General features: G+C 41.4%; 1 protein-coding gene and 1 non-coding gene across 3 annotated transcripts; both read right to left on the reverse strand.

The window, feature by feature from the left end:
* Positions 1-689: 689 nt before the first annotated feature.
* Positions 690-8,344, reverse strand: LOC135877984 (large ribosomal subunit protein P2). 2 transcript variants are annotated; one of them, XM_065403502.1, is made up of 5 exons: positions 8,236-8,344; positions 7,093-7,216; positions 3,627-3,675; positions 1,390-1,482; positions 690-807 (listed from the first exon to the last, which is right to left on the reverse strand). In XM_065403502.1, exons 2-5 carry the CDS (start codon positions 7,213-7,215, stop codon positions 731-733), a joined length of 342 nt encoding a protein of 113 aa, XP_065259574.1. In that variant the 5' UTR covers position 7,216; positions 8,236-8,344; the 3' UTR covers positions 690-730. The 2 variants fall into 2 exon arrangements, with proteins under 2 accessions (XP_065259574.1, XP_065259575.1); XM_065403503.1 differs by having other exon boundaries at positions 8,176-8,342.
* LOC135878811 (small nucleolar RNA SNORA52) lies at positions 3,290-3,422 on the reverse strand. The gene has a single exon (XR_010561418.1). It is a non-coding gene; the product is annotated as a small nucleolar RNA SNORA52 (small nucleolar RNA).
* Positions 8,345-12,927: the final 4,583 nt, after the last annotated feature.

Here is a 12,927-nt window from a genome sequence, read left to right on the forward strand (position 1 = left end):
TGCTCCGCAATCCATTTCTGACAACAACAATTACTACACGTCCCCTGGAGAGGGGACCAAAGCCTAAGCCCTGGGCCCCAGCAAATCTAACCCCAGCCCTGATAATCCCATTAAAGTGGGGTCACAACCCACACTTTGAGAACTGCTAATGTAATTGATATCAAAGCTATGAAGTGATTTTAGATTTTGTTTGCACATTTGATGAAGTTGAGGTATGCATTGCTTTTAGAGATCTGTTGGAGATGGAAGTGAAATCCCTACAGAATGTGTTACTGACAGAATTGTAGGCAATATGCAGGTGGAAAGGAATGCAATAGGAAAGTTTTGGAATAAGATCTAAATCGGCAAAGAAATCAGTGCCATTTTGGTCATTTACATAATATACTCATTTAGGAGAATTAGCTTTGAAGTGATGCAGTAGAATTTACAAGCTAATTCTGATTTTCTGCCCATTGGGTTTCACAACATGATTTAGCATCAAGTGCATGTTTAGGTGCCTCAGGGTGGGGTTTCAAAGGTGTCTAAGTGATATAGGAGCATAAATGTAATTGGCTTCACCTACATGCAGAATCAACGAGGCTACATAAGATTTTTTTTCCCTTTAAACAAAGCCCAAATCCAGATCACTGTTAGACAAGAGAGAAAACTCCAGGGGCATTAGGGTTATTATAACAAAACACCGCAACATCCATTTTAAACAAAGTGTTTTATTAGCTTCTGTAGCAAAAGTTTAGTCAAATAGGCCAAATCCCATGTCATCGTCAGATTCCTCAGACTCCTCCTTCTTCTCTTCTTTCTTCTCCTCAGCTGCAGAGAGAAAAGATTTAAACAGTGTTTACTCATCTGGGAATATTTACAGTACATTTTGGACATTGCAGGTGTGAGGAGATCCCAAAACACGCTCTCTTCATGGAAGCGTATCTTCCAATTAAATGGACACAAGTCACCCCTTGAAGTTTCAGTCTCCATATCTACTCTGTGCGGTGCTAACGGATTCAGTTTCTTTTTAACCTATACGTTTAAAGATTAAGTGCCAAATTTTGCCTTCAGAGACATGCACAACTCTCAGTTACATCCACAGGAGTTGCATACACATACCTGAGGGTCCATTTTGGCTCTATAGACTTAAACCAGAACAAATTAATGAAGGTGAGGAGCAAGCAACTGTGTATAACTCTTACTGGTTGGCTGGTTTTAACTAACCGCCTTCTATGTACACTACTTTAACAGTTCATTCCCAGGTACAGTGCAGAGATTGTCTTCAGCGCTAAACTATGTCAGTTAATATTTCAATCTCAGGACAAGAAGCCAAACTACAATAAAAGAAGGAAAAGCTTCCTAAATTTACATGATGGGAATTAAGGCACTAAGATTTTAATGTATACTCACCAGCAGCAGGTGCAGCAGCAGGAGCAGCAGAACCTGGTCCAGCTGAGACTGCTACAGCTCCACCAACTGGCATGCTGGCAAGTTTGCCGTTACCTGTAAGGAACAAAAGGGTGGGGAATAGTAATTAAGCACTCAGAGTAGACCTGGCCCTGCAAATACTGCAACGTGCAGAACCAAAGTTATGTAGTAAGATGGCACCTAGTCAATATGGTATATGGACACCTCTATGATAGGATGAAATGAATGAGAAAAATATATAAAAATACATAAGGGATGTGATTACAGGCTAGCCTCTGACAAATTAACCCACACTAGCCACTTGCAAGGAACAAGGTGCCGGGTATTTTTGTTTGTTTAAAATACAGCACATTCTACAACAAGATTCCAGAGTTTAAGACTGAAACACTGGGCAGCTAGCCTACCAAAAAAAAAAAAAAAAAAAAAAAATCAACCTGGTGTTGACAATAGTTTTGGGCAGAATTTTTTTGCCTACAAAATCCCCCAAAGCTCTCTAAATCCATATTAAAAAGTAAGACATCAACAGCAAGCAAACTTTACCGAAGAAAGAAAAAGGTATCCTTCGAGAAGAGCATTTCCAATATGACCTCTGCTAGGTCCTGTCTAGTCTATATTGTCTACAATGTGCTACAACCTTGGACTTTGCAGGAATGCAGCACTGTTTGGGAATATGATTAGCTTCCCATGTATAGAAGAAGACCAAACAACATTTTAGCTGTTCCAAGGAGTACTGTGTAATAACCAGGCCCCTCCAACACAGTAGGAATTACATTACAGATGGGGACCTTTGAGATTAGTGAACTCACTACTGCTTAATGTCTCCAATTTCTGGAAAGTTAGCTCTCCGCCTTTTCCCTTGTGAATACTGAGATTCCCTCTGCTTTCAAAGTTTTCAAGTCTTTTTGCTTGTATTCCATTTCTAAGAATCAATTTCTAAATAATTCCTTAGAATTTCAGATTCCTATAACTTGCAAAATAAACATGTTTTATAATCATGTCAGATATTTTAGGAAGCCACATACAGTAGAACCTCAGTTACCAACATCTCGGGAATGGAGGCTGTTCGTAACTATGAAATGTTCATAACACTGAACAAAACATTATGGTTCTTCTTTCAAAAGTTTACAACTGAACACTGACTTAATACATCTTCTATGCAGAAGAAAGATTCTGCTTTCCCTTTTTTTTAAATAGTTTACGTTTAACACAGTACTGTACTATATATTTTTTTGTTTCTTTGTTTTTTATTGGGTCTCTGCTGCTGCCTGATTATGTACTTCTGATTCCAAATGAGGTGTGTGGTTGACTGGTCAATTCGTAACTCTGAGATTCTACTGTATTTCTAAAATAAAATTATTCCATCAGCAGACAACTGAATCATTTTAAGTCTCTGCATGCATAATGGCTCTCTCAGGTCTTTATACAACATTCACAGAAGTATCTAATAGCTGCTGTACTTACTGATAATCATTAATGCCTGATCCTGTGAGCACTTAGGCATGTGAGTAAAGTTACAAAAATATCTGCTTAAGTGTTTGAAGGAATGGGGATTAAATCATTAGAGAGCTTTGGGCTATCTAAAAACAATGTATTTGGTCAGAGCAAAATATTCCACAAGTGGAACATTCAAATTGTTGTGCCTTTCTAAATGTATATTTATTAATTTTGCACTGAAAATAAAATGTGATTTTTCACTTCAGTGTTCTCTCTTAATAAGATTTATCATTTCTAGGTCTCCCTGAAATAAAGAACAGAAGGCTTGTGAATGAAGTGTTTAGTTCATGAAGTGACTTCTCTGCAAAAGAAAGTTCAAGAACACAATTGGGTAAACCAAGAACTACAATTTAGAATGCTAAAGTCTGGCTCATTCTCTCACCTAGCAACATGTCCAGAAAACTCTTGTTACGAGCAGACTAACTGTAAACTCATATTTAAGAGCACTTTCCAATTTAATCTGGTCCACAAGCGAAACCTAGCAGGTACTGGCACTGACCTGCAGGAATTAGGATGGACCCCTACCCATTATATGATTTATCCCAATTTGTATCTTAATTGAGAGCCCTCTAAAGCAAGTCTGATTTAATGAAGAAAAAACAAAATGAGGAAAAAACAAAATCTGGTAATTCTCTGCCCTTAAGGATCTTTAAATTAGTAAATGAACTAGAGAGGCAATCATCATAAATGTCACCCCCATGCCAACACCATGAGATTTTACTTACCCTGAGCAATGACATCCTCTATATTTTTTCCGTTCAGTTCACCAATAACCTATGGAAATTACAAAGTATTAAAACAAATTGTTTGATAAGCTGTTTTAAGTGTTATTCAATCAGGTTTCTGTGCAATACCACCTAACCAGCTGCTTGTAAGATTCCGTCTTGCCTTATTTCTCAGGAGAAACAATGAATAAAGGTTTTTTAAAATAACTTATTTAAAATTTAATACCTATGTTAAGACCTAAACTTATGATCTATTAAAATAATTACAAAAATAGTATTAAAGTAGTACATGTTTGCTGTTGAAGTTTTAAAGAAAGTCAACCCACTGAACTGGGGAAAAGCACTGGTTAAGCACCAGGAACCAGAGTTTGTTGAAGTGCTAAACCAGATTTTGACAGGAGCCTCTCTACAGAGAATATTTTTTTCATTTCACTTTATTCCCCTGGTTCAGTTCAATGACTAGTTCATTCAAAGTTAAGAAACCAATTGGGAGCTGAAGAAGCAGGAAAACTTGTTTTCTTCTTCCAATCAATGAATAAAAGTTAAGTGTGATTATGAGATCTTGTAGTTCTAAAAATAAGGACACAGTGACCAGAAATAATCAGTTCAATTCAACAACTATAGATAATATTTCCTATGTTTAATAAATCAGTTTTAACTGCAAAACATGTTTTGATAAACTTTCTTCCTTAGGTATCAAGCACATTCAAGATAGTTTTATTTAATCAAAAATTAAGTGCTGTTTGTGCTTTTTTTTAAAACTGAATTTTAATTTCCATCCAAATAGAGCCACAAGTAAAAAATTAATCTAGTAATTAAGTGTCATTCATCATTTTCTAACATAATGAAAGGTAAAAATAAATGCAAGTTAAGCTATATAACTGCTTATGTAAACATAGTGTGTCCACATAGTTAGCAAAAAGCAGGACCAAATTTAGTATAAAAGCTATATTTAGTAGCAAATCAACATATTTCAATCTCTTTTTAGGAGAATAACCAAGAAGTATAAATACAATCCACTCTATAGGACACTGAAATCCAAACAAGTCCACAGTTGGAAATAAAAACAAACACTAAGTGTGCCATGAGATGAAAACTGAAGACTGACACACTGGAGCATCTGTGCTTTTCTGTAGTCATCTCCTCATGAAATCCATTTCAGTGAGTTCACAATGAATTCAGGAAGCTGACAGCAATAAAGAATATAGAAGCCTTCTACAAGTCACAAAACAGACCCTCTGCAATGGTTTGTTAGGCATTTATGAGACTGATGCTGTACCCCCTTCCATAAGCATGCTCTGCAGCACGGGATCCTGAACCAGCATCCTAAAGTGCTGTGCGTTCCTCAGTACTCTGACATATGCTAAAGCCCAGCTGATCATTCCAGCTTTTCACTGGAATGGAAAATTTTACTATCAAAGTTGGAGTCCAGGCTGGGAAAGATTAAACAGGAAAACAAACTGCTACCATCTCAGAAACAAGCATTAAAGGTCAAGGGTGCTGCAGCTTCTCCAGGTGTGTTTCAGCTATTGGATAGCAGTGCAGGATAATGGAGAGTCACAAACCAGTGTACACAATGGAGGCAAGATTCTAAAGATAGGAACTGTAATGTCAAAAGTACATTGCAGCTTAGCGATAGCAACATATCTAAACAACATTTTTCAACAACTAATCTCCTGCTCAAGGGAAGCATGCAATATATGAATTGTCATGTTTGTGTTTATTTACTCTGAAAGGTGTGTTTGAAGAGTCCTCTAGAGTTATATTGGAGTAAGATCCGGTCAGTGTTAACAAATACAGATAAGTCAATGATGACAAGAACAAATTCCAATGTAACATTGTGGGAAAGGGATGATCAGTGAAAGAGTTTATGAAGGCCCTGGAAACCATAATAAAAAAAAGTGTCAATCTGAAACACACAACAGAATAAGAACCTCTATTTCAGAGTGCAGAACTATATCCTAGTACTGCATGGATTCTGGTTGCACAGAACTAACCACTCTGTTGGTTGGCTTTCTGAAGATTAGAACTATCCATCTGAAAAACCTAGTTTCCCCAATATCATCTCTCTTAATGCATCTCTTGTAATATCTGACACACAGTGTCTGCAAATAAGATGATTTCTTATTGGAAAAAAAATATTATAGAATTTCATCAATTGTTTTCTTTTCAACACCCTTTAAAACACACACAAAGAATGAAAGCTCCACCGCTTTGAGAAGTATTTAAATCTCTCTTCCCTGACACTAACCCTGCAGAATCTTGTCTGTTTTTTCCTAGATATATCATCTGGGTATATCTCATTTACTTCCATGCCATTGCAGGGGTCTCAGACATTGGTCCACCTCAGTGTCTCCTATGCTCTGCCTGTGGCACACAATAGTTTGTCTCCTGAGGGCTGTAATACTTTGGTCTAATTCCAGTTGTTAGGTTTAGTGTGCGAGTGGCCAGCTTGTATTAGTGGCCTCTGATATACAGGACGTCCAACTAGATGATATAGTAGTCTCTTCTGGCCTCAAACTCTATGTATGACTATTTGACTCCCTTCTCTTCATGTGTCAGTATAATAATGCCTGCATCTCTAATTTTCACTCCATGCATCTGAAGTGGGTTTTTTTTACCCACGAAAGCTTATGCCCAAATAAATCTATTAAGTCTTTAAGGTGTCATCGGACTCCTCATTGTTTTTGTGGATAGACTAACATGGCTACCCCCTGATATCTGACGTATGTCCCTTGTAGCAGCGACAAGGACTTGTATGTTTTATGGAAAATGCTGTGTATACACTTGGCACCTCATAAATGTAATGCAATAATGTTGCCAGAAACTGGGAATGGGCAACAGGGATGGATCACTTGATGATTAACTGTTCTGTTCATTCCCTCTGGGGCACCTGGCATTGGCCACTGTCGAAAGACAGGATATTGGGCTGGAGGGACCACTCTTATGTTCTGCCTTTTGCGAGAAAAGTGTAACCGTCCACTAGAATTATATCCATTTATTTTGAGACCGTGCATAACCGCAAACTGAACACTATCTCTCACTGGGATTTTTTTTGCCACTGGCGACCACTAACCAGGCAACTACTAGCCTCTGATAAGAGCCATCAGGTAGACCCTGTTGTATGCAGTGTAGTTGTAGCCATGTCAGCTCCAGGATATCACCCACTTGTCTCTCTAATTACAGAGACCTATCAGTTAGAAACAACTTGTATTAGCTCTGTCCAGTGAGGTTATTCAGTCTGAACTTTTGTAAATAAGAGAGCCCTGAGATCTACAGAAATGCTACGCCCAAATACTTTTTATTGGGCAATTGGCACTTGAGACCATAACAACATACATACCCATATTTGGAAAGAAACAAATATTTTTAATATCCCTTGGATTAATAAGATAAGATTCAGAGCCAAGTGAATACAGAAGTGGCTCCCATTTGGTTATTACACTATCAGTTACTGCATTGTCACCTTGTTCAGGCGTTCATCATCCGTCTCAATGCCTACACTGTCGAGAATCTTCTTCAAGTCCTTTGAAGCAGGGGACTCGTTGCCCCCTAGGACAGCCAGAAGATAAGCTGCAACGTAACGCATTCTGAAAGAGAATTAAAATCTTTATTATGGAGGCTGTTACAGATTTTAGAAGCCAGGCACTTCTTCCCAGCTCTCTGGAGCCCTGTCCTAGCTACAAAAAAGAAAAAAGTGTGTTCTTAGCTTGAGTTAGCTAACAAGATAAAATCCTAGTGAAGATGAGGCAGTTTTCATGAGTTAGTAGATCGAGTTCTGGGGGAGCCTAGTCTAACTGCTAAGCTATATGAGAACTACAAATTACCTCATCTTCCCTAGAATGTTACCTCCAGTTAAGAACACACGTCCCCTCCCCACCCCCCATGAAGACAAGGCCTCAGAGAAGCTGTTAGTCAAGACAGTTGGTTTTAAGTGTCCTAAAATAAATGGCTTTTACCTAAAGCCACTACGAAAGTTAATACATACACTTCCTGCCATTAGTAGCGACATCATAGGATATGGGGAGAGAATTTGAGCAGGTAGCAACTCGGCACCTTTTTGAACAGAGCCCGCTGGGTAAGTGCCCATCGCAAGCTGAAAATACTGAATGTAGGCGGAGGGGCAGCTGGACATGTCCCTGGCAGGCGCGGCCGTGCCTCGGAGGGGCTCAGCGAGCCCAGGAGAGGGGCTCCCCCAGCTGTGCGGGCAGGGGGCTACAAGGGGCTGTGCGTAGAGGGGCAGGTGCATCAGCACGATGCTGATGGCAGAGGCGCCCCAGTGACCGCCCGGCTCCCTCCCTGGAGGCCGCCCCCCACTTTGCTACGCTCCCTGGCCCAGGTTCCCATCCCCCCCATTCACTGGGGTGCTCCCCCCGGCCCTGGGAAATCCCCCTCTGTAGCCCCCCCGTCCCAGTGGCGCCCCGCTCCGGTCCCAGCACTGCTCCCCCAACCCCCCAACGTCCCAGGCCCGGCGCGGCAGGGCACATGGCCGCCATCGCTACTTCCTCCCCCACCCGGTTCCGCATGGTCTCGGCCCAGCCCCGCTCACGGCAAGGGCAGGAGCTCCGGGCGCGCCCATTAGAGGGGGGGGGGGGGTCCGCGCACTTACTTCACCGAGTGGCGGTAGGACGGGAGCTGGGCCTAGGGACGTGCACACGCTACGGCGGCCCGGCGGCTAAAGGGAAGGGGAAGGGCCCAGACAACCCGTCTTCCTTTTTCCAACGCCCCACCAACCAGCTCTGCCATTGGACGAACCGAGACGGGTAGACAGCCAATGAGCAGTGAGATTGTTACTGGGGCTGCGGCCGCCATGACACTAGAGGTTACAGCAAACCCCGGGGTGGGAGCCACACCTAGGGGAGAAGCACAGACAGGCTGAGACATCACTCAGGGGGTGCCAAGACCTCCAGCCTGTGCTGGGCGGGGGCAGCACCGTGGTGCCAGGCCCACTGGGAACCTTCCCCTCACAGCCCGACAAGCTGGGGGGTAGTGGGGCTGCAGAGAGGGCAGAGCAGGGGGCAGGAGATTGCCCAGCACTCACTCCTTCCTGGCTGCCATACGGCAGCTCGACCCACTAAGCGCTCACAACAACATGGTACACCTCCTCCCATGGCCATGGTTTCCACAGCCAACGGCCCCGCATAGAGCGCCGGGGCCAGTCCAGGCAGACGTGGGTCACCCCATTGGCTGAAAATTGTAACAAAGGCTCCACGCACAGGAGGGCTTGGAAAAGACCCATTTTTATTTCTTAGCCCCAGTCCCCTACCCAGGGTCAGGGGGGAAAAAAGCAATCCCATAGTTGGGGTTAGTATCCACTGTATTCAGTGATAAGGAAGTTACACCCTTTCAAAGAGTTTCCCCCACAAGGAGGATCCTCCTCCCTTTTATTTTGAGAGACTAAATAGAGGGACAATTTCTAGTTTTTAAATATCTAGGTTTCCCATTCCCCTCTACATAAGAAAATGGCTGTGTTTCAGCTTTAGTTTGATTTCCCCCCCCCCCCCCCTGATAGTTAGTCATGGCCTCTGATTCTCCCACTGGTAAATACACAGCCTGGTTTGTCTCACAAAAAGTGGCCAGGAAGGGATCTTGAGAAGTCATCAGTCCAGCCCCCTATGCTGAGGCAGGAGTCCCAGGACCAAGTACATTTAGAACATCCGCAGGTGTGTCTAACCTGTACTTAAAATTTTTCAGTTACAGGGATTCCACAGCCTCCCTTGAAAGCCTATTTCAGTGCTTAACTACCATGATAGTGACAAAGGGCATGTCTTCACTGGCAACATTAAAGTGCTGCCTTGGCAGCGCTTTAACGTGGCATGTGCAGTTGCAGCACATGCTCTTCAAAAAACAAACAAACAAAACACACATACACCTCCGCGAGCACGGCTCCCAGCGCTGGTGCACTGTCTACAGTGGCACTTTATAGCAAGTCTGAGCACTGAGGGGGGTGTTTTTTCACACCCGAGTGAGAAAGTTGCAGCACCAGTATAGACAAGCCTTAAGTGTTTCCTAATATCGAACCCATAGTATACTTAATTTCTGGAGACTGGATGGCTGAAGGAATTGTTGATAGGATAAGGAAGATTAGTTCTCTGCTTCAAATCCATCTTGAATTAGCAGTAACTGAAAATTATCACCTCCTGATGGATGTGTGCAAAAAAAGTTTGACTGTTTCTGGCCAATTTTCTAGCAGATAAGAATCCACGTAGCAAGAACTGTGGTCCATCATCATGGTTGGCAATCTTGGCAAAGAAGCTAAGGACTAAAATAGGCACAGAGACTCAGTTATTAATATTGATATAACACGCAGAAGCCCCAGTTAAGGTTGAAACACAATGGTGGAAGTATTGCAGGGCAACTTATACTGCCACTGCTCATGCTCATGCTGTACCTATCCTGGACACAGGAAACAATAAAACTGATACACAGTTATAAGTACTTCCAAGTTACATGCTATTGGAACTAGGTGCCTCCTATAAGGAGCTCAGACACCGGACTATCTGACTGAAGTAAAGCTTCAGAAAAGCAACATGGTAAATTTAAAAAAAAAAAAAAAAGTTGCTATGTGTATAACTTTGTTAGAATCATAGAGTTAGAAGGGGCTGCAAGGGTCATCTAGTCTAACCCCCTGCCAAGATGCAGGATATGTTGTGTTTAAACCATCCAAGACAGGTGGCTGTCCAGCCTCCTTTTGAAAACCTCCAGTGAAGGAGATTCCACAACTTCCCTAGGCAGTTTGTTCCATTGTCCTGCTGTTCTTACAGGTAGGAAGTTTTTCCTGAGATTTAATCTAAATCTGCTATGCTGTAAATTGAACCCATTACCTCTCGTCTTGCCTTCAGCGGCAAGAGAGAACAATTTTTCTCCATCTTTTTTATGGCAGCCTTTCACGTATTTGAAGACCGCTATCCTGTTGCTATCTCCAAGATCACAAACCTTCCTGGAGGCACCGCTGAACCCATGTTTACCTTTGGGCAGAAGGGGGGCGGGAACCATATGTCACCTGCATTTCCCAGATGGACAAACATTTTCCATTGCACAGCAGTACAGTGGTGGCCCAAGGTATAGATGTGCTGCTCAGAAACCTGCAATGATAGGAAATCCTCCATTACTTGCTACTTACAAGTTGATAACAACATATGTGCCATGGTTAGACTGAGTCAGAACATGGTATTATGCAGAGTTAACACCTGTCTGATCCAGGAAAAACCCTCCAGTAGCAACTTGGGTTTGCAAAGTTTTTCTTTTTTCCATGACAAAGTTTAAAATGGAAATCTACCTCAAAAGTAAAAAACATTTTATTTTAGATTGAAAAGTTCAACGTGAAAATAATTTATCAAAAAAGTTCAAACTTCACTAAACAATCTGATTTCTTCAAATAAATTGGTCAAAACCAAGTTGACAAAAAGTGTTGCTTTGCCCAGTTCTAATTGCAAGAATAAACTTGCAACCTTACAACGTTTACAAAAAAGAAACAAGCAAACATTCATTTGTGAGGGCAGAACTGCACCTTAAATTTAGGAAGTGAAATAGAAAAAAAAATGCAATGTTGATTAGTACATCTTTGTTCTTGGACAAACATGCAAATAAACAGAGTGCAGTTCTGCTCTGAAGCTGTAAAAAGTGCACTGTGGGGTTTATTCCTGCACTAAAAACTGGTCAGATTGGTTCATGACTGATTTGATGCGTAACATTTTGCTGGAAAATATTTTCATTATGGTGGAGTATTTTTTAACCTACTAAAGTTAAAGAATTTTTTTAGACAAACTTCCATTTTAAGGTTTGTCATGGAAAAAAAGAGAAGCTTTGTGAAAAGCTTGAATGAAAGAAAAAAATCTCTCATTATTACATTTTCAGTCAACTCTATTCACAATGATTTCCAGAGAAAGTTTGCTCACTTTACAAGTAAAAGCTGCTTTTTCTAACTGCCAGCCCTACAAACCAGAACTGCAATCAGCAGGTTCTTCCTGGATCATACAGCTTGAATAAAGCCCCATTGTCAGACATGATTACATCTGTGCAGCTCTGCTATCTTCAATTGGGTTATACAGATAAACTTGGAGCAGGAGACTTGACATGATAATTGGAATTTAATTAACAGTCTGTAGGTGATGCATGAACCAGGATAGAATTCCGCTCCTGCTCTCAGCTAGGTAGGCTCTGAAGAGTTAACATTAATTTTGACCCCTGAAGTAAACAGATCTGACCAACTAAACAAAGATCTGTTGAATAAGAAAGTAGCCATTTTACATAGGTACATTTTAGAGTACAACAACAAAAAAGGAGACAGAAGGGGGAGCATAAGGATCCTACACAGTGGTCTGATGGAAGCATGAGCATGTTTCATTATGCAGGGGTACATGACTAGAGGAGCAGAGTTTTGTGAGAAAATTGAAGAAACAGAAATCCAGCTCTACTGGTATTTCACCATGGCCATTTGCTGCAGCTGCTTTAGCATCAGGGCACCTATTGACATCATAGGGAGTGTCAAATAAAATGACTGCATAAATGAGATATAGAGAAGGCATTTTGACCCCTGAATATTGGATAAATACCTGTAAATAAACCACTTACATCTGAAGAATAGGTACAAGGGGTTGCACTTTGTATGTCAACTAGATTGAAAGTGGGCTTGGAAAGAGTTTAAAGCACAGAGAGAGAGAGAGAAAGTGTGAGTGAGTGAGTAAGTGTTGTTTTTTTGTTTTTGTTTTTTTAAAGAGGTGCACCTAGACAATCATAGACATAGCACTGGTCTGTTACAGGTACCCCCAGATGGCCCTAAAATCTGAACCTGACATCCAGTGGTGGGAACTTCTTACCCTATTATCACAATCCATAAGCCAGGACAATGGTTTAATAAACCCAAACCAGGCCTCAATAATACTCATATGAACTCTATGCATACAGAGCCACACAGAACCCCATTTCAGCTCATAAGAAATCTCTCTACATAGTACTCATTGCATGATAGGGACCCAAGCCACTGAAACCAAACACAAAGCAAATGATTTCTCACAGCCAGAGGTCAGAACATTAAGGCACTCTTGGAGTCCTCTTCTTCAGATATACAGCTTTGAGCTAATTTCCTTTCAAGCAGCCTGTTTCCCTAGCACAATGCTATACAAGAAAATATATTCTCTACATTAATACCACTCCAAACAAACACCCCCAGCCTTTCCTTTTTATACTCCTTGAATGACGAATCATCTTCTTCACCTGAGCCCAGTCTCATTCTTGCCACCTGGCTGACTTGTTCCTGTTGCCCATATGTCATTATGTATCCATATGTTGTCTCGTCTTA

Source organism: Emys orbicularis, chromosome 4 (genome assembly GCF_028017835.1).
Source record: "Emys orbicularis isolate rEmyOrb1 chromosome 4, rEmyOrb1.hap1, whole genome shotgun sequence".
Lineage (NCBI taxonomy): Eukaryota > Metazoa > Chordata > Testudines > Emydidae > Emys > Emys orbicularis.